The 19,576-nt window shown below is 43.0% G+C and overlaps 1 protein-coding gene across 1 annotated transcript in view; it reads left to right on the forward strand.

Moving 5' to 3' along the window:
- The window catches only part of ACTN2 (actinin alpha 2), a 73,465-nt gene extending 54,219 nt beyond the window's left edge, over nucleotides 1-19,246 (forward strand). The window contains exons 14-21 of the mRNA XM_044288723.1: nucleotides 2,070-2,210; nucleotides 2,463-2,645; nucleotides 5,829-5,963; nucleotides 6,883-7,062; nucleotides 10,785-10,931; nucleotides 13,641-13,706; nucleotides 16,113-16,271; nucleotides 18,962-19,246. Of these exons, the coding sequence (XP_044144658.1) occupies nucleotides 2,070-2,210; nucleotides 2,463-2,645; nucleotides 5,829-5,963; nucleotides 6,883-7,062; nucleotides 10,785-10,931; nucleotides 13,641-13,706; nucleotides 16,113-16,271; nucleotides 18,962-19,120 (1,170 nt within the window). The 3' untranslated portion in view covers nucleotides 19,121-19,246. The remainder of the gene's footprint in view (nucleotides 1-2,069; nucleotides 2,211-2,462; nucleotides 2,646-5,828; nucleotides 5,964-6,882; nucleotides 7,063-10,784; nucleotides 10,932-13,640; nucleotides 13,707-16,112; nucleotides 16,272-18,961) is intronic.
- Nucleotides 19,247-19,576: the final 330 nt, after the last annotated feature.

The following is a 19,576-nucleotide window of genomic DNA, read 5'->3' on the forward strand; positions in this document are numbered from 1 at the left end:
CCTTTACATTGAATGTTCCTTTAAAGGGGTTCTCTGGGAATAATGAGCTTTGGCAAGTGCCTTCAGCCTGCCTGCTTAAACAGAAGATTCCTACTTACCTGCTCCACACGGCTTCGGTTCTCCATGCTGCCTCTACTGTGTCCATGTCTGTCTGTCACCACATACCTGTAGGTAAAATGGTTGCCGCTGTAGATCAGCGCTTGTCAGCAAATTCTTATATCTGTGGCATCTCGATATATTCCGGCAATCTGGAGAAAAATTACTTTTATGGTATGCAAATTACCCCCTAGGTGCAACAAGGGTGGTGCTGCTGTACCTTGTTGCACTTAGAGGCTCTTCTCCCTATCTGCTCTCTGTGCTCCCACCGTTTTGAAGGACGGGCCAGACAGTGAAAACATGGCCCTGAAGTCTTGCAGTTATCACTGTCAGTCCAAGTGGTGGGGCATGGCAGGGAGCATAGCCTCTGGATGCAATGGGTTGCAGCAGCACTGCCCTCATTGCACCTTGGAGGTAATTTGCATGCCATAAAAAGTTATTTTTTTCTCCAGATTGCCAGCATATATGATAGATATGAGATGCCACAGATATTATGAGAATCTGCTGACAAGCGCTGATCTACAGCGGCCGACCATTTTACCTACTGGTATGTGGTGCCAGATGCCCTTTAAAGAAGAACTCCTGCAAAAATCTTTATTCTCTGACCTGCTAGAAAGGTACATGATGTAATCAGTAGTGAAGGTAATCTTCTCATCGGTGACTGTATTTGTGAGCTATCCCCTCCCTTCTGATTCTCAGCTGTGTCATGTGACCAACTCTTTGATCTCCAACTGATTACTCTATTCACTCTTGACATTGAGGCTCCTATAGGAATACATAGAGAAACTGACTGCCTGTCCTCACATAAGATGCTCTGTTAGGCTGCTTTCACACTAGCGTTCGCTGGTCCGCTCGTGAGCTCCGTTTGAAGGAGCTCACGAGCGGACCCGAACGCAGCCGTCCAGCCCTGATGCAGTCTGAATGGAGGCGGATCCGCTCAGACTGCATCAGTCTGGCGGCGTTCAGCCTCCGCTCCGCTCGCCTCCGCACGGACAGGCGGACAGCTGAACGCTGCTTGCAGCGTTCGGGTGTCCGCCTGGCCGTGCGGAGGCGTGCGGATCCGTGCGGATCCGTCCAGACTTTCAATGTAAGTCAATGGGGACGGATCCGTTTGAAGATGCCACAATGTGGCTCAATCTTCAAGCGGATCTGTCCCCCATTGACTTTACATTGAAAGTCTGGACGGATCCGTACTAGGCTATTTTCACACTTAGCTGTTCTATGCTAAAAATAATGCAGACGGATCCGTTCTGAACGGAGCCTCCGTCTGCATTATTATGAGCGGATCCGTTCAGAACGGATCCGCCCGAACGCTAGTGTGAAAGTAGCCTTATCTGGAAGGTCTGATTGCTGGTCACATGACACAGCTGAGGATCAGAAAGGAGGGTATAACGCACAAATACAGACACTGGCAAGAAGATTACCTTCACTACAGATTACATCATGTACCCTTCTAGCAGGTCAGAGAATAAAAAATTTAAAAGTAAAACACGCAATTCACACAGTTTTTCAATTCATCTGTGCAAAAAAACTCACAGCATTCACCATTGCCGTCCGTTTCCCACCCAAAACTCATTCAAGTGTATTGGTCCAGGAAAAAATTTACCCACTCGGACGCTATACAGACGTCCACATATGTCTGCGTTTTGTGGACAGAGGGTGGAAAAACCTGTTACCTTGGATCGGTGATAGTCTCTATTGACCCTGGAGAGAATGAAAACTGTCTCAAGATACAGCAGTACAAGCTACAATGTTACGAATGACTAAATACTAGAATAACATGAAGTAGGTTTCCATAAATTACTAATTTCACCTTTTACCTCAACACATATGAAATTGCAGCACCAAAGGAGCCCTGAACAACATGAAGCCTGACATCCCCTCTCTACAGATCAGCAATGTAGCTCTCCGTGGAATCTTACTTTACCCTATTGATTATTTTAGATCGGGTTTGTCTGTTTCTCTCTATACAGCGAGCTGAGAAGCTACTGGAAACTGTTGATCATCTTCACCTGGAGTTTATCAAGAGGGCAGCACCTTTCAACATCTGGATGGAGGGAGCCATGGAGGATCTCCAGGACATGTTCATTGTCCACAGCGTGGAGGAGATTCAGGTGAGCCAATGGACAAAGTATGGCCATATCTATGACATATACATAGTAAATAATATGCAACAGAAAATATAGTAAATACCAAGACAGCAGATATAATAATTCACAAACTCAAAGATGTTTCTTAGGGAGCAGTTGCCTTCTCTTCAGTTGGGTAAACAGCTACAGTCTGGTTTTCTTCCTTGTCATTTTTTTCTCTTCATAATGATTTTAGAGGTATAAAATGGTCTGTATTTACTTTCTTTTTTTTCCCAGAAATTAATTACCGCTCATGAGCAATTTAAAGCCACACTGCCGGAAGCGGACAGCGAAAGACAAGCAATTATAGGCATCCAGAGTGAGGTGGAGAAAGTGATTCAGAGCTATAACATTAGAGTGTCTTCAGTTAATCCATATAGCACTATTACCCTGGAAGAACTCCGCACCAAGTGGGAGAAGGTATTAAGAGAATAAGAAATCATCTTTCGGTACTATAATACCTGGGTTTGTTATGCAATGGTGTAAATGCTTTCTGTCATTCAATAGGAACAGTCCATGTTGACTCCAGTGGATAAAACTCTGACCTGTTCATGTAATGGACACACAGATTCTCGGCTCCTTAGAAGGCAGAGCCGTGATAACCGGACCGTTAGGAACCGTGCACCTATATGTTCATCACATGACCAGGACTGAAACATATCCACTGGAGTAAACATTGAAGGTTTCTACTGATTGACTTCAAGAATGCCTTGAGGAATTGATAAAGGTAGTATATTGCAAAACTATAAACTGATCAACCATAGCCGTAAAGGGGTTGTGTGTGCAACGTGCCGCCCCCCAGGACCAATCGCATCCCAGGTTTATTGGAATGCCGAGTGGTGTGGTGCACCCCCAACAGTTTTCTATGTGTGTCACGGTGCTCCTTCCTGGTACTGTCGGTCCACAGGGTTTGGCTCCGAAGCAATAAAGGGGAATAGTAATGGTGGAGATGGAGAATAAATCGAGTCCAGACTTTTATAAAGTTCAACAGTTTTACTTGCATCAACTTGTATCCGGACAATATTCAGGCTCTCTCTTGGGTCCAGCAGATTTTGGCATAAACTGGCAGGCAAATTTAAGTACTCTGCTTTCTCTCGCTACTGTGCTAAACTCAGCTGTATTCTGGCAGCTGGACTTTAGGACTGTACTGGTATCTCTGGAGTGGGGTGCCTTTGGCTGTTGATCCCCTTGCAATATTCTGTCTGTAAATCGATAAGGAGTCAGAATGCTCTATGAGTTATCACTGTAGACAGGCACTCTTCATTTGAAGTTTGGGCTTGGGATCGGTGTTCTGTAGATTGTATTATTTTCCCTTATAACATGGTTATAAGGGAAAATAATATCATTCTGAATACAGAATGCCTAGTAAAATAGCGTTGGAGCAGTTAAAAAAATAAATAAATAATAATTTAACTCACCTTAATCCACTTGATCGCGTAGCCCGGCATCTCTTCTGTCTCCTTTGCTGAACAGGACCTGTGGTGAGCATTCATTTCAGGAACAAGACCTGTGGTGACGTCACTGCGGTCATCACATGATCCATCACCACGGTAAAAGATCATGTGATGGAACATGTGATGACTGGAGTGACGTCACCACAGGTCCTGTTCAGCAAAGGAGACAGACGAGATGCTGGGCAGCGCGGTCAAGTGGACTAAGGTGAGTTAAATTTTTATTTTTTTAACCCCTCCAGCGCTATTTTACTATGCATTCTGTATTCAGAATGCTATTATTTTCCCTTATAACCATGTTATAAGGAAAAATAATAATGATCGGGTCTCCATCCCGATCGTCTCCTAGCAACCGTGCGTGAAAATCGCACCGCATCCGCACTTGCTTGCGGATGCTTGCGATTTTCACGCAACCCCATTAATTTTGTATGGGGCCTGCGTTACGTGAAAAACGCACAAAATAGAGCATGCTGCGATTTTCACGCAACGCATAAGTGATGCGTGAAAATCACCGCTCATGTGAACAGCCCCATAGAAATGAATAGGTCGGTATTCAGTGCGGGTGCAATGCGTTAAACTCACGCATCGCATCCGCGTGGAATACTCGCCCGTGTGAAAGGGGTCTTATTGTGCCCTGGCTTAGACTGACCACACTCTTCCTGTTGCCCCTCCCTTGGGTAGGAAATGGGACTGGCCCACTTCTGCCCAAAAGGAGAGAATAGAATGGTAAGTTCCATTCTGTCTAAAGATGGCTCTGTGATACAGGCTGCCACCTGCTGGTGAACCAGGCACAATACATGAACATAACGTTTACATAGCAAGATTATGAATGCACAATGTAGGAGGACCTGGAATAAATACATAGATGACATTATTGGTAGCAATCAAATACAGTAGCAGGGTGAATAAATGGTTATACTACTCTGGGGTATTAAATCTGGCCTTCTGTCCTATTTAAATAGCCCCAGTAGTATGTTGTACCTAGTGAAAAAATATACTCGTCTGCTCCCCACTGATCCGCTCCAGCACCCTGGCTCCATTCTATGCCAAAACCATGTCAAAACCACAGAGCATGAGCAAATCTTTCCATTTTACCTTCCACTTCTGGCTCACAATCACTGATGAAAATCACTGACCAAACACTGTCTGTGTGAAAGAAGCCTTGCAACCTCTCCTGACATGTTTGTTTTGGTAACTACTCGCATTCCCCATATAATAACAATTCTTGAGCATCTTTTCATATAACTCTGTGTTGTACTATTCCTCTATTAGTCCTACTAGAGGTATATGAATAAACTGCCAGCGGTCTTCAGTAAAGGTACAATTGAATGTTACCAGCCAGGGATATGTCCTTGCAAAGTCTGGCTCAGCACTTATTGTAATAGAAAAACAAACCAAAAGAAAAAAAGCCACAGGAAAAGGCGCCAAACCAATATTGGTAGCTGTGAGCGGTAGTTTGTAAGGGAAGTATGTGTATATGTGTAAACATAAAATACTAAATATATTCCCACCTCAAATAAATGGGATAATTCACAGGATAAAAGTCAATATAATAAAAATGTTGTAAGAACTGAAATTGTGAAAAAATAACTCACTTCACCAGGGTGGGGTGGGAAGGGGGGGGGGCGGTTGTGGGATAAGCTCAAGACACCCACGAACTTGACCCCCCTCGCCTGGATCGCTTGTAGTATCTTAGGAAGGACGGCAGTCCCACAAGTGGCACTTCTGGCAAATTCCTTTATTGATATCACAGGTCAGGTCAACGCGTTTCGGGGTTGCTACCTCATACCCCCTTCATCAGCACTTATTGAATAGTATCAGACTGTGCAGGGACAACCCCCAACCGGTCTGGGAATGAGATGTCCTGTACGTTACCACGTGCACCGCTGCAGCCACTCACTGGCCCCAGCAGTGATGTATCTCTAAACCAGGCTTTGAATAGCTGCAGCAGCACACGTGACAACAGATGGGACACTTTGCGTCCAGAAGGGACCTGAAGCAGAAATCATGTATTGGTGAATAGGTCAGTGTGGCTTTTTTCTAAAGGTGCTTTAGATTTTTTATTTTCGTCTAGTTCTTTACTGATACGGGATCGTAAAATAATGTACAAATTGGATGCTTCTGATAAAAAAAATCTTATTTTTCCATGAAGGTGAAAAGGCTTGTGCCTACTAGAGACCAGTCTTTGCAAGAAGAACTTGCACGTCAACAAGCTAATGAGCGCTATCGCCGACAATTTGCTGCTCAGGCAAATGTCATAGGACCATGGATTCAGAGCAAGATGGAGGTTAGAAAATCAACATTTACTTTATACCTATCCTGTAGAAAATAAAATAAAGAATCTTACATCCGCATGCCAAGCAGTGTTCTATTACTTCTCAGCATAATTTAGAAATATCCCTATTGAGGCTCTTAGTATATGTTTTGATCAAAATGCACAGGCCCACTCACCACGTCAAGCTGGCCTCTTATGAGTGGGCTCCTACTCTAATTTGGAGCAGTACCACATGGCATCCGCTGCCACTACACAGCCCCTGCAGGTGACGAGACCCAGCAGCCTAACAGCACCCCTGCTATCAGTGCCCCGCGGCACTGGGTCACCCCAACCTACAGGCACAGCACCACAACAGCGACAACCATCATGCAGCACCACACAATGTGAACACATCAAGATTTACTTATCGTATCGAGCCCTTTACAGTCAAAACCTATACTTGGCTTATTTTACTGGAATTGAAACATTCCGAACACTCAGATTTTCTGAATAAGGCCTCCTGCACACGGCCGTTGTTTTGGTCTGCATCCGAGCCGCAGTTTTTGTGGCTCGGGTGCGGACCCATTCACTTCAATGCGGCTGCAAAAGATGCGGACAGCACTCCCTGTGCTGTCCGCATCTGTGTCTCCGTTCTGTGACCCAGCAAAAAAAGTATAGCATGTCCTATTCTTGTCCGTTTTGCGGACAAGAATAGGCATTTCTACAATGGGCTGCCCGTTCCATTCTGCAAATTGCGGAAGGCTCACGGTCGGCTTCCGTTTTTTGCGGATCCGCTGTTTACAGACCTCAAAAAACGGCACGGTCGTGTGCATATAGCCTAAGGATGAATTTTACAAGAATATTGTATAATACTAATATGCTTTCATGGATAATCTGATGAAATGGACATTTTTTGCAGAATTCTTGATATGATGTTATCTTCTTTGTACAGGAGATTGCTCGCGGCTCCATTGATCTAAGTACAACACTTGAAGATCAGATGAATAATCTCAAGCAGCAAGAACATAACATTATCAATTACAAGCATAACATTGACAAACTGGAAGGCGATCACCAGATTATTCAGGAGTCGCTCATCTTTGATAACAAGCACACTAATTACACTATGGAGGTAAGCATAATTGGGATCCTTCAAATAATCTATGTAAGGGCGGGTTCATATCAGCGTTACAAATTCAGTTATTACTTTCGTTATGACATGGTTATAACAGAACATAATGGAGTTGTAAGACGGAATTCAAAATGGAAACCTTTAGGCCCCTTGCAGACGAACATGTCCGTATTAGGTCCAGATGCGTCCTGGTGCATTGCGGCAAACCCGCACGAGTAGGTAAGCAATTGCAGTCAGTTTTGACTGCGATTGCGTTCCATTGTTCAGTTTTTATCACGCGGGTGCAATGTGTTTTGCACGCACGTGATAAAAAAACGACTGTGGTACCTAGACCCGAACTTCTTCACAGAAATTCAGGTTTGGGTTAGTTGTAGTGTAGATTGTATTATTTCCCCTTATAACATGGTTATAAGGGAAAATAATAGCATTCTGAATACAGAATGCATAGTACAATGGGGCTGGAGGGGTTAAAAAGAATAAATAAAAAATGTAACTCACCTTAATCCACTTGTTCGCGCAACCGGCATGTCTTCTGTCTTCATCTGTGAGGAAAAGGACCTTTGATGATGTCACTGCGCTCATCACATGGTCATTCACATGATCCATCACCATGGTGATGGATCATGTGATGAGCGTAGTGACGTCATCAAAGGTACTTTTCCTCACAGATGAAGACAGAAGAGATGCCGCCTGCACGAACAAGTGGATTAAGGTGAGTTAAATTTTTTTCTATTTTTTTTTTAACCCCTCCAGCCCTATTTTACTATGCATTCTGTATTCAGAATGCTATTATTTTCCATTATAACCATCTTATAAGGGAAAATAATAATGATCTGGTCCCCATCCCGACCGTCACCTAGCAACCGTGCGTGAAAATCGCACCGCATCCGCACTTGCTTGCGGATGCTTGCGATTTTCATGCAACCCCGTTCATTTCTATGGGGCCTGCGTTACTTGAAAAATGCACAAAGAGGAGCATGCTGCGATTTTCACACAACTCACAAGTGATGCGTGAAAATCACTGCTCTCGTGCACAGCCCCATATAAATAAATGGGTCCGGATTCAGTGTGGGTGCAATGCGTTCACCTCACGCATTGCACCCGCGCGGAAATCTCGCCCGTGTGAAAGATGCCTTAGAGGCATTCCATTTTGATCCATTATAATAGAAGTCTAGGGGCAAGTAGAACGGATCCGTCTGGTTCCCGTTATCCAGGACGGAAAAGAAAGTTCAGGCTGATCCATTGTGCTTGCTCATAGACATCTATTGTGACGGATGAAAACAGAATGCCTCTAAAGGTTTCCGTTTTGAATTCCAGCATTTTCCATTATAACCAAGGTTCAACAGAAAGCAATAACGGAATTTGTGATGCTGATATGAACCCCCCCCCCAGTCTGTACTTGTGAACAGTCACCATTAGGTTTTTATTTTATTATTTAGTATGTCCTTTTAAATACATAGCTATTTGCCTGATAGTCTAAGAAGGTGAGAGCTTCATTCACATACAGCAATCATCTCCTCTGTATGGGGACTAATCATCATTACTGCAATCACTTTTCCACATAAAGAATCATTTTCTTCTGGGTTGGAAATCCCTGTTTACCCAGGGAGATGTGCTGCACAGAAATTATTTTTGGTGCTGGCTGCAAGACGCTATCACAGATTTCTTGCTTGTCCATAGGGTGATTGCTGGCACCTTTACACAGACCAATTATCTGGAATAAGGCTTTCTACAAACGTTCATCCCTGATTATTGGGGTACTTTCACACTTGCGGCAGAGGATTCCGGCAGGCAGTTCCGTCGCCGGAACTGCCTGCCGGATCCGTCAAAATGTATGTAAACTGATGGCTTTTGTCAGACGGATCAGGATCCTGATCCGTCTGACAAATGCATTGAAATGCCGGATCCGTCTCTCCGGTGTCATCCAGAAGAACGGATCCGTCATTAATTTTTTTTCACATTTTTTTGCAGTCTGAGCATGTGCAGACCGCAATGCCGGATCCGTTTTGCCAGAACACTCGGATTAATGCATGTCAATGGGAAAAAATGCAGTGTTCTGGAATTTTGGACAGAGATAAAACCGCAGCATGTTGCAGTATTATCTCCGTCCTGAAAAGTCAAAAAGACTGAACTGAAGACATCCTGATGCATCCTGAACGGATTGCTCTCCATTCAGAATACCTTAGGATAAAACTAATCAGTTATTTTCCGGTATTGAGCCCATAGGACAGAACTCAATGCCGGAAAAGAATAATGCTAGTGTGAGAGTACCCTTAGCCCAATTATTGGTCTGTGCAAAAAATTTTTTTTAAAGGATTGGCCACTTTCTGGTTACTGTTGGCCAAGGTGTATATAAGATAACTATATGGCACTTAGTAATATAATCTTAGGGTTTACCCCCTTGTTTACCAAGTCTTTTGTGCAGTCTACAAAGAGGGCTTATCCATAAAATGGTTGCTGATGGAGGGTCATGTGACTGTCACTCCATGTGATGTCTCCTCCATTCAAGTACACAGGATCTGCCACGGGGAGTTTAGTGCAGGTGCAGTGCGTTTGAATAGAGGAGTCATCCCACAGAGATGTTTTGCATGGTCATATGACCCTCCAACAGTGGCCATGTTATGAACGGGACCTCCATGTGGACAGCACAGAAGATTTGCCAAACAAGGTGGCAAGTTTTATGAAATATTGTAGACGGCACAGAATATCAACAACGGCTATATTAGTATGTGCCATATACTGTAGTTATCTTACCTACACATTGGTCACAAGTCGCCAGAAAGTGGTCAAACCCTTTTAACATTCTTTTTGAGAGATGAGCTACCTGCTCACTGAAGGATCCAATTACATCATCCCATAGAAGTCTATGAGGAGGGCAGCAGAGTGAGACAGAGAAACACAACACAGGCATGATTCAACACCTAACAGTAAGTGTTATATCTCACCCCAAGTGCTTTATTCACATCTATACTACTCAGTATGTCTATATAAAGTATATATGGTGCTTCAGGGTGATTCTGTGTTAGATTTAGCAAGATTAGATAGATACAAAAAAGAACAGCAGCACTTAAAGTGGTTGGCCACTTTCTGGTTATTGTTGACCAATGTGTTTGTGAGATTATTACATGGCACTTACAAATGTAGTCTTTGTTGAAATTCTGCACCATTTTCTGTATTTCATAAGGTGTGCCCCCTTGTTTCCTTGTTTACATAGTCTTTTCTGCTGTCCGTAAAATGGCTGCTGATGTAGGGTCATGTGACCAGGCAAATCACCTCCATGTGATGTCACCTCCTTTCAAACACACTGCACCTGCCATTTGCACTTGTTCTATTGGGAGTTTAGTATAGCTGCAGTGTGTTTGAATGGAGGCGACATAGCATGGAGGTGATTTATCTAGTCACATGACCAGACATGACCAGAAAATGGAAATGGGTGCAATCCCTCCAAAATCCACGGACCAGGATCCAAAAAAGACATCCACAATAATTCTAGGCAACACAATGAGGCTTGACAAAGGTGTCATTGTGCAAGGCTGAAACGCTGCACGGGTGAATAAGGTAGGTCTACCACACTTTTTCACACACCCTGGAGTGCTGCCTCTATTTCTGGATTTAGATAGATACAGTAGATAGATAATTCTTTATGGCTTTACATCATTCAAGAAGCAGGACTCTTTTAGTATTCACATATGAACTTAACCAGATTTTGTGTTCTCGTGCAGCACATCCGCGTGGGTTGGGAGCTCCTGCTAACTACAATAGCAAGAACAATCAATGAAATCGAAACTCAGATGCTTACACGGGACGCCAAAGGCATAACACAGGAACAGATTAATGAATTCCGCTCTTCATTCAATCATTTCGACAAGGTAATTTGGAGAACGATAGGACAGTAAAATGGTATAAGGTCAGTACTGATTGAGTTATTTTATTCAAAGAGACACTGATCTCTGCATATGGCCAACACAGCCCCATGGTATTTTTATGCTACTTTTTTTTATACATTTCTATAACTTGTTTATGACCATCTGTATATTTATTTTACGGATCAGTCCTGTCTAATCAAGTATCAGTGACTGTCCATACAAAAGTCTCAGGAGACATTTCTTTGTAATTCCCTGGTAATGTCAGATGAACAGAATGCGTTACTTCCATCTGTTGTGCGGTGTAGAATGTGGCCTTATCAGTTTGACATTAGGAGAAATCCTTTCATGGCCAGCTATTTTAAGGATGATACAATAAAGCTGTGTACATTGTGTTTAGTGTTATTTATAGACCGACAATCCATGAGCAGATACTATTATGCCAAGGTTAATTTTTATCAAGCTTCATTGCACAGAACGGAGTAAACGGCTTTATGTATGCTACATTCCAGCTCCCAAATTTGCTACATTCCAGCTCCCAAATTTAAGGAAAATGTAAAAAATAGAAATAGGTTATTTTACTCATTATATAATCCTTTGGTGACTCTAAACCTCTATTTCTTTTATCCAAGGAAAATATTTAACTTGGTGCCCCCTCCCCCCCAGAAAGTAATGCGTGTAAATCTCTGGATACTGACGTCTGAAGATGGAGTTGAAGTTTAGCGACCCAGTCACCAGCTTATCTTGCCCTAGCAATGCTTGTTCTGTTGGTGGCCCCATTCTCTTCCACTATGCAAAGTGAGCAGAGACATGAGAGACAACCCCTTCCAAAATGCAGTGTCCAGGGCGATCTTCGCATTACTCTGAACCCAGCTAGCCTGGTGTTTCCTGGAAGCCACTGCAGGGAAAGTGTTATATCTTAGGCTACTTTCACACTCGCGTTTCGGGCGAATCCCTCATGGATCTGCAAAAACTGATCCGTTACAATAATACAAACGCATGCATCCGTCATGAACAGATCCGTTTGTATTATCTTTAAGATAGCTAAGACGGATCTGTCATGAACTCCATTGAAAGTCAATGGGAGACTGATCCGTTTTCTATTGTGCCAGATTGTGTCAGAGAAAACGGATCCGTCCCTATTGACTTACATTGTGTGCCAGGGCGAATCCGTTTGGCTCAGTTTCGTCAAGCGGACAGCAAAACGCTGCAGGCAGCGTTTTGATGTCCGCCTCCAGAGCGTAATGGAGACTGATCGGAGGCAAACTGATGCATTCTGAGCGGATCCTTTTCCATTCAGAATGTATTATAGCAAAACTGATACGTTTTGGACCGCTTGTGAGAGCCCTGAACGGATCTCCCAAATGGAAAGCTAAAACACGAGTGTGAAAGTAGCCTAAGTAATACAAGGACAGCATGACTATGGCAGAACAGACGTCGCTTGTACAGGGTGCCACCCTATTCTGGCTCATAGGACTTGTTTCTGAGCAGTACCCCTACTCTATGATGTCTATATGTCCTAAAAGAAAGCACCTTTAACCTGTGGCCAAAGCAATGTCCTAGGTCTCACAGAGTGGTCTTTGTAGCCCCTGTCTTCTCTGGCTAATAGGTGAGCAAATTGAGCAGCCAGCCACTGATAACTAGGCCCCTATTAAAAGCTGCACTATTTTGTCGATAAAATGGCATTCTCCCTGATGAAAACCTGATGGACTACATTACAGTCAATAGGGTCTGTCAGTCTTTTTTTATGTAACAGACCTGGGATTCCATTACTTTCATTGTTTTTCCCCTATAACAGAGCAGACCAACTGAAATATTTAGTGGAGATGTGAACAAAGTCTGAATCAGACAATAGCTTTTGCATAAATGTAATAGTACAGGTGAATATAAGAAACTTTGTAATATATCTTGTCAGAGAAAAATTTAGTGTTCCCAAGTTATTAGCTCCCTCTTTCCTAAACGAATAGTCTTTTCACCTGGACCGATGGCAATTGTCAAGTCAAATATCAGGAGCGGACTGCATTTACATACAGCAGTGATCTTCTCTGTATGAGGACTGGTGATCACATCTGCCATACAGATTCATTGTTTCTAGGCAGCAGATCCCTGTTTATACAGAAAGATATGCTGCACAGAAATATTGATATTTGGTACTGGCCAAAAGGCATGATCACCTGATGCACAAGTGTTTGCTTGTTCATTGGGTGATTGCTGGCACTTTTACAAGTTCCAATTATTGAGAATGAGCATTTCTGCAAACACTCCCATTATTGGCCCAATTATTGGTCCGTGTAAAACCTTAACATTTTCTCTGAATTCCATTAACTAAGACAGGCTGCAGATTATATCATCAAATAGAAGTCTATAGAGAGGGGAGGGGCAGGAGCAGTGAGCAGCAGAGTGAGATAGAGAGAGAAAAAAACATCACGGGAATGATTCAGCAGATTCTGCAGCTAATAGTAAATGTTGTATCTCAGCCCAAGTGTTTTATTCTCATCTATATTGCTCAGTACTTCTCTATAATGACAGATACAAATCATATAATTGTCAGATATAGTGTTATCAATCTGTTTATTAAAACTACAGCCTTCTGGTTATGACAGTAATAACTCATTACATGTGTCTTTACTACAAATGATATAAATTGTATTTTTAAATAATAATGATACAACATATGACTGACTTCAGATGTCTCTCAATATGTTCAACCAACAGAGAAAAAAGGGGATGATGGATCATGATGACTTCAGGGCCTGTCTTATTTCAATGGGTTACGATCTGGTAAGTAACGTGTATTTATTTAAGTGTATATATAATTGCTAAAGTATCAATGTACAAACACAGTAGCTATGTATCCAATGTGGAATCACACAAAAAGCCACTATGTATATATTCCCTGTACATTTTAGGTAACTGCCATTACACACAGCTAATATTTAGTTTTTACCAGAACCATAGGATACCTTAGCTCCTTCCCACATAGGATTACATCCCAACTGAGGTGTTCTTACTGCAATAGGACATCATAGTACATTCAGTAAATGACACTGGGCAGGAGCTGTCAGTTATCTGAGCAGTCAGTCTGGGGCATTAGAAAGGACAACATGGCCGTTCTGTCAAAGTCCATACTTTAATAAAGTTGAGCCCTTTAAAGAGTTCTCTGACTCTACAAAAGGCCATCATTATCACATCAGTGGTGCTCCAACCCTCAGCACTCCCACTGATCAGATTATTGAAGGGGCTCCTTCATAGTTTACCAGGCACAGTTCTGTACATTTATAATTGGCTGTGCCTGGTATTGCAACTCAGAGCAGCTCAATCCCATGCAAGTCAATGGGACTGAACCTCATTACTGGGCATAGCTGCTACAAAAAAGTACAGAGCTATGCCTGCTAATAAATGAAGAGGATGCATCACTTGCTGGAGCACCCAACCCTTCAGTCAGCAAGGGTGCCGAGGGGTGAACATCCAACAACCTGAAGTTCCCTTCAGTGTGCTGCTACACATTCAGGTTTTTTATGTCGTTTTTGAAGCAAAAACAAGGAGTGGATTCAAAAAAAGAGAAGAGATAGTATCTGTTGGTTTGGCTTCAGAAACTTCATCTAGAAATCATCAAAAATGTATGGCAGCACCCTTATGCAGGCTGATTTTTGGAAATTAATGTTAATTAATAACTGGCCTGTGTAAAGCTAGCAAATGCTAGTTCATCAGGTGAAAGCATTGTTTCTGGACAGCAGATAGTCCTGTCTAAACAAGGGTCTGCTGTCGTTATCCAATTAGTCTGTAAGGGAGGAGCGATCACAGTAGAGGTCGCTTCTTTCCATACGGTGGAGTTGATTGCTGTATGTAAATGCAGCTCTTATCTCCACTGACGAGCAGGAAATTGACAGGAACAAATGGTTTGTTCCTAATAAATGCCTGTACATTTGGCCAGTGTAAATGGCTCTTAAAGGGGTTGTCCCATATGCCACCAATGCAAAAAAAGAGTCCACATGGCCCAAGAAAACTCTAATAAGGCGCACATCCACCAAAAATAAAGTGCTTAAATTTTATTTAACTACAAGGACATACAAACAAATTTAAAAATTGTATACAATGTATCATGTGCTGATATCCGCTAAAACCAAACACATATACCAATCGTCACAAATATGGACACAATATTTATATGATCAAACATGACAATACCCAAAAGTATAACGCATGGAAATAAGTAAACAATCGTAATGTGGCATCAAAACACCTGATACCCGGGTAGAATACAAGGGTATAAGATCATTCAGGTGGGTCTGAATGGAGAGACATCGCCCCACGCGTATCGCCAGTAACAACCAGCTTCCTCACGGGTTATTGCATATGTATTTGTTGAACTGCCAGCGCACTCCATTTATCATTGTGTGTGCCCCCCCCCCCATACCTCATTTACCATATGCCACCATGGTCAGATAGGTGCATGCAAAAATGTAACAAAGTGCGTCCCCGCAGTGAGTCAGATGCAGGCTTCCAGGTATGAGGAGACCTGGGGCTGACATACCATGCACACTTAGCGGCTACACAGTTACCTAGAATGTTTGGGGGTCTAATACTACCCCGAGACCACATTTTATGTCTTTAATGTTAATGTTATTTCAGAAAATCTTGTTCATTTTTTGTTACTCTGTCTTTTAGATTTCTTTTAATATTTTCACTAGAGACTTGAAGCTGCTGTTTTGAGCACACTGACAGGTGATCTATTAGGTCATGCCTCTGTTTTGGCGTAATAGCTACGGGTGATCTTTTCAGGCCGCCAACTGTCATAGTAACCTGACAGCAATCTGTAATCTAGTTGTAGGGGTGCCTACAGGCTAACAGAGGGAGCTCCCCCTCTGTTAGCTACTGATTGCAGAATCTAATTGGTTAAACAGTTGAGATAGGAGTTATCTCCAATCCCAGCCTTTAGAACGGGATGTCACAAAGCGGTTGACACCTATACGTGGTATGGTGAAGGCAGACCTCCTCTGTCCACACTATCACTGTACTGTACTAGTATGACCATTTCCAGGAAAATGTACTGTTATGGCTCAGGGAAGGAAGGAGTTAATTAACCAGTAATGATTGTGAAAAGAATACAATACTGTCTTTGTATACTGTCAGTTATCTCAGTATATTCATAACAGGTAATATGTAGTCATATGTGATTGCTTGTAGGGTGAAGCAGAGTTTGCTCGGATTATGGTTCTGGTTGATCCCAATAATTCGGGAACAGTGTCTTTCCAGTCATTTATTGACTTTATGACAAGGGAGACAGCTGAAACGGATTCAGCCGAACAAGTTGTCGGTGCGTTCAGAATTCTGGCTGCAGATAAGGTTGGTAAAACATAGGTTTTTTTTCACCTTTTTGATAAATGTGGGAAACTAATTTCATAGACCCAGGACCCACTGTAGAAGTGTGCAACCTGTGTGCAAGACCCATGGGCCACCCGTGCTGAAGATAGCGAGTCTTGTGACCAGTGTTCCCTCTAAGCTGCGCGGGTGGGCGGCCGCGCAGCAATTATTGTGGCCCCGCTCACAATTTTATAATGCCCGCTCACTCGCTCATGCCTAGTTCGCTAACACTGCTGGCAAAATGCCAGCTCTTGTCGTCACTCGTCAGACTTGTGCGTGACGGCGCCGACGTCCTCCTCGTAGTCTTATGCGGCTCAGCACAGCGGGGCGCCGCCTACATAACGTCAGACGTCACACACACACCGCTGTTCGCGCACTTATTGGCGCTGCAGGATTCGTGGGAGAAGGAAGGGAACTCTGAGGAGCGCGGGCACAGAGTTTGCTGAGGTAGTGGCCGTGTCTGGTCTGAAAGAAATTGATAGACTGTGCTGGGCTGGCGGCGCTGCTGTTGCTGTGGGCTGTAGCCGGGCCAGCGTGAAAAGGGGAGAAAAATACGTTATAAAAAAGTCTGATAAATACCAGTGTGAATGAAGGACTGTTAAAAGGGGTTAATAACTACAGAAGGCCCTTCACAGTAGTTATTAACCACTTCAGCAGTCCCCCATTCACAGTATTTATTAACCACTTCAGCAGTCCCCCATTCAAAGTATTTATTAACCCCTTTCACTAGTCCCCTCTTCAGTGAAGGGGGGACTGCTGAAGTGGTTAATAAATACTGTGAATGGGGGACTGCTGAAGTGGTTAATAAATACTGTGAATGGGGGACTGCTGAAGTGGTTAATAACTACTGTGAATGGGGGACTGCTGAAGTGGTTAATAACTACTGTGAAGGGCCTTCAGTAGTTATTAACCCCTTTTAACAGTCCTTCATTCACACTGGTATTTATCAGACTTTTTTATAACGTATTTTTCTCCCCTTTTCACCCCGGCCCTGCCACAGCCCACAGCAACAGCAGCGCCGCCAGCCCAGCACAGTCTTTCTTTTTTCCCCCTTTAGGTGTTTAGGTGTTACAGCAATCTAATTAAAGTTCTATTTTAACACCTAAAGAGAAAGGAAAAAAATAAAAGCTGCTGTTTCTCTAGAATTCTAGATGACCTTATGTTGATAGTAGTGTTAATAGAGTCTCAATGATTTGTAAAAATAGTGTAGATGCTTTTATAGACCCTTGAGACTCTATTACCACTACTCTCAACATAAGGTCATCTAGAGAAACAGCAGCTTTTTTAAATTATTTTTTTCCTTTAGGTGTTTAGGTATTAGGCCTAGTTCACAGTTCAGTGTTTGGTCAGTGATTTCCATCAGTGATTTGTGAGCCAAAACCAGAAGTGGAGCCTCCATAGACATGAGGTAGAAGGGAAAAATCTGCTCCTGTTCTATGTTTAGAGCTGCACCTGGTTTTGGCTCACAAATCACTGATGGAAATCACTGACCAAACACTGAAGTGTGAACGAGGCCTTAGAGCAATAAAATGAAAATTATGTTTTAACATAAGGGTCAGAAACTGGGTTTTGTTTAGCCTCTTGGTTATTAGTTTTTCTATGTAAGTTCTCTGGATCAAAGATTTTTTTTCCCTGTATGGTTTTTATACGGAGACCAATGTCCAGTGATCACAGAGAGGACTATACTGTATATTGTACGGGATGGTGCAGGGGTTATACTGTATATTGTACGGGATGGTGCAGGGGGTTATACTGTATATTGTACGGGATGGTGCAGGGGTTATACTGTATATTGTACGGGATGGTGCAGGGGGTTATACTGTATATTGTACGGGATGGTGCAGGGGTTATACTGTATATTGTACGGGATGGTGCAGGGATTATACTGTATATTGTACGGGATGGTGCAGGGATTATACTGTATATTGTACGGGATGGCGCTAAGGTTTGTATGCTCTTTGAAGTGACAATTATCTTAGGTTTTCCTATCGCCCACCTTTGATGGCGCTGTGCCCAGCTCTGAGCCGACCCCGCTCAGCAGCTGCCAAGGCTTAGAGGGAACACTGCTTGTGACCACCACCGAATGCACAGTTAAACTGTGCCCAATGCCTGGTGGGCCTGCCTGGCTGTAGTAATACCCATACCTTTAGATGCCAGAACCAATCCTGCAAAATGTTTTCTAATTCATATGCAAATTAGCTCTCACGTGCACTAAGGGTGGTCCTGAGCTGTGCAGTGCACCGTAACTCTCAGCTCCTTCCTCTTTTCCTTGATTGCCAGGACCAGGCTTCTCATGCCTGCCCCTGTCAATCAAGCAGGAGGGGAAGGCTTTGAAACAGAAAGGGCTGGAGCTATGGTGCACCTAGATTTTATTTGGTAAGCGAATGGAAGTACATGGGGTCCGTTATTTTTTAATTTTTATGAAATCTGAGACAGAGGTCTCTAATGTAATATCTAACACAGATTTGAACATAGCATTTAAAAAAAAATCCAGTGGAAAGTTATGACATCTGCTTACATAGCATAGTGTCTAGCAAGGCATATGTCCATCTATTGAGCTGAATGCCACTGGTCACACATGCTCAGTCTAGATCTTTGCCTTGTGATATAATCGGCCAATAAAGGGATTTGTTATAGCAGTAATTCATTATTTCTCTTTTTGTTCCCTACAGCCGTACATATTAGCTGATGAACTTCGGAGAGAGCTTCCTCCTGATCAAGCCCAGTACTGCATTTCCAAGATGCCTCCGTACACTGGTCGGGGTGCCGTTCCTGGGGCTCTGGATTATTCCTGTTTTTCAACTGCTTTGTATGGAGAAAGTGACCTGTAATTATATTCCTGTAGGATGCTCGGCTCCAACCCTAAAATGTAGATGGTGTGCTCGCAGCATTGAATGAGCTTAAAAGGAAACGTGCATTAAAAGTATATGTGCTTAAAGGGCAGTGTCACACTGAAATGGGAAATGTTTTTTTTTTTTCTAGACAAATATGAATCTGTGAATGTGTTTCCTTTCTGTGGGAAAATGTTTCAGGTAAAACCCTACATACAGGATTGGTTGGTTACTTGCTGGAATTAGGCCAGTTTCACATGGCTGCAGTATGGTTGGATTTTAATATGGTCACAACATCCAGACCTTTGGTTGTACTGATCACCATAAAGGGTATGGCTAGGTTCACTTTAGTAGAACTGCAGAGGTCTGGGTGTTGTGGCTGTGTGAAGTTTTCAAGTTATCCCCGATAAGTAACTGATCGGTGAGGGTCCAACCCCTGGAACCCCCATCGATCCC

The sequence above is a fragment of the Bufo gargarizans genome, chromosome 4, assembly GCF_014858855.1.
Source record: "Bufo gargarizans isolate SCDJY-AF-19 chromosome 4, ASM1485885v1, whole genome shotgun sequence".
NCBI classification, from domain to species: Eukaryota; Metazoa; Chordata; class Amphibia; order Anura; family Bufonidae; genus Bufo; species Bufo gargarizans.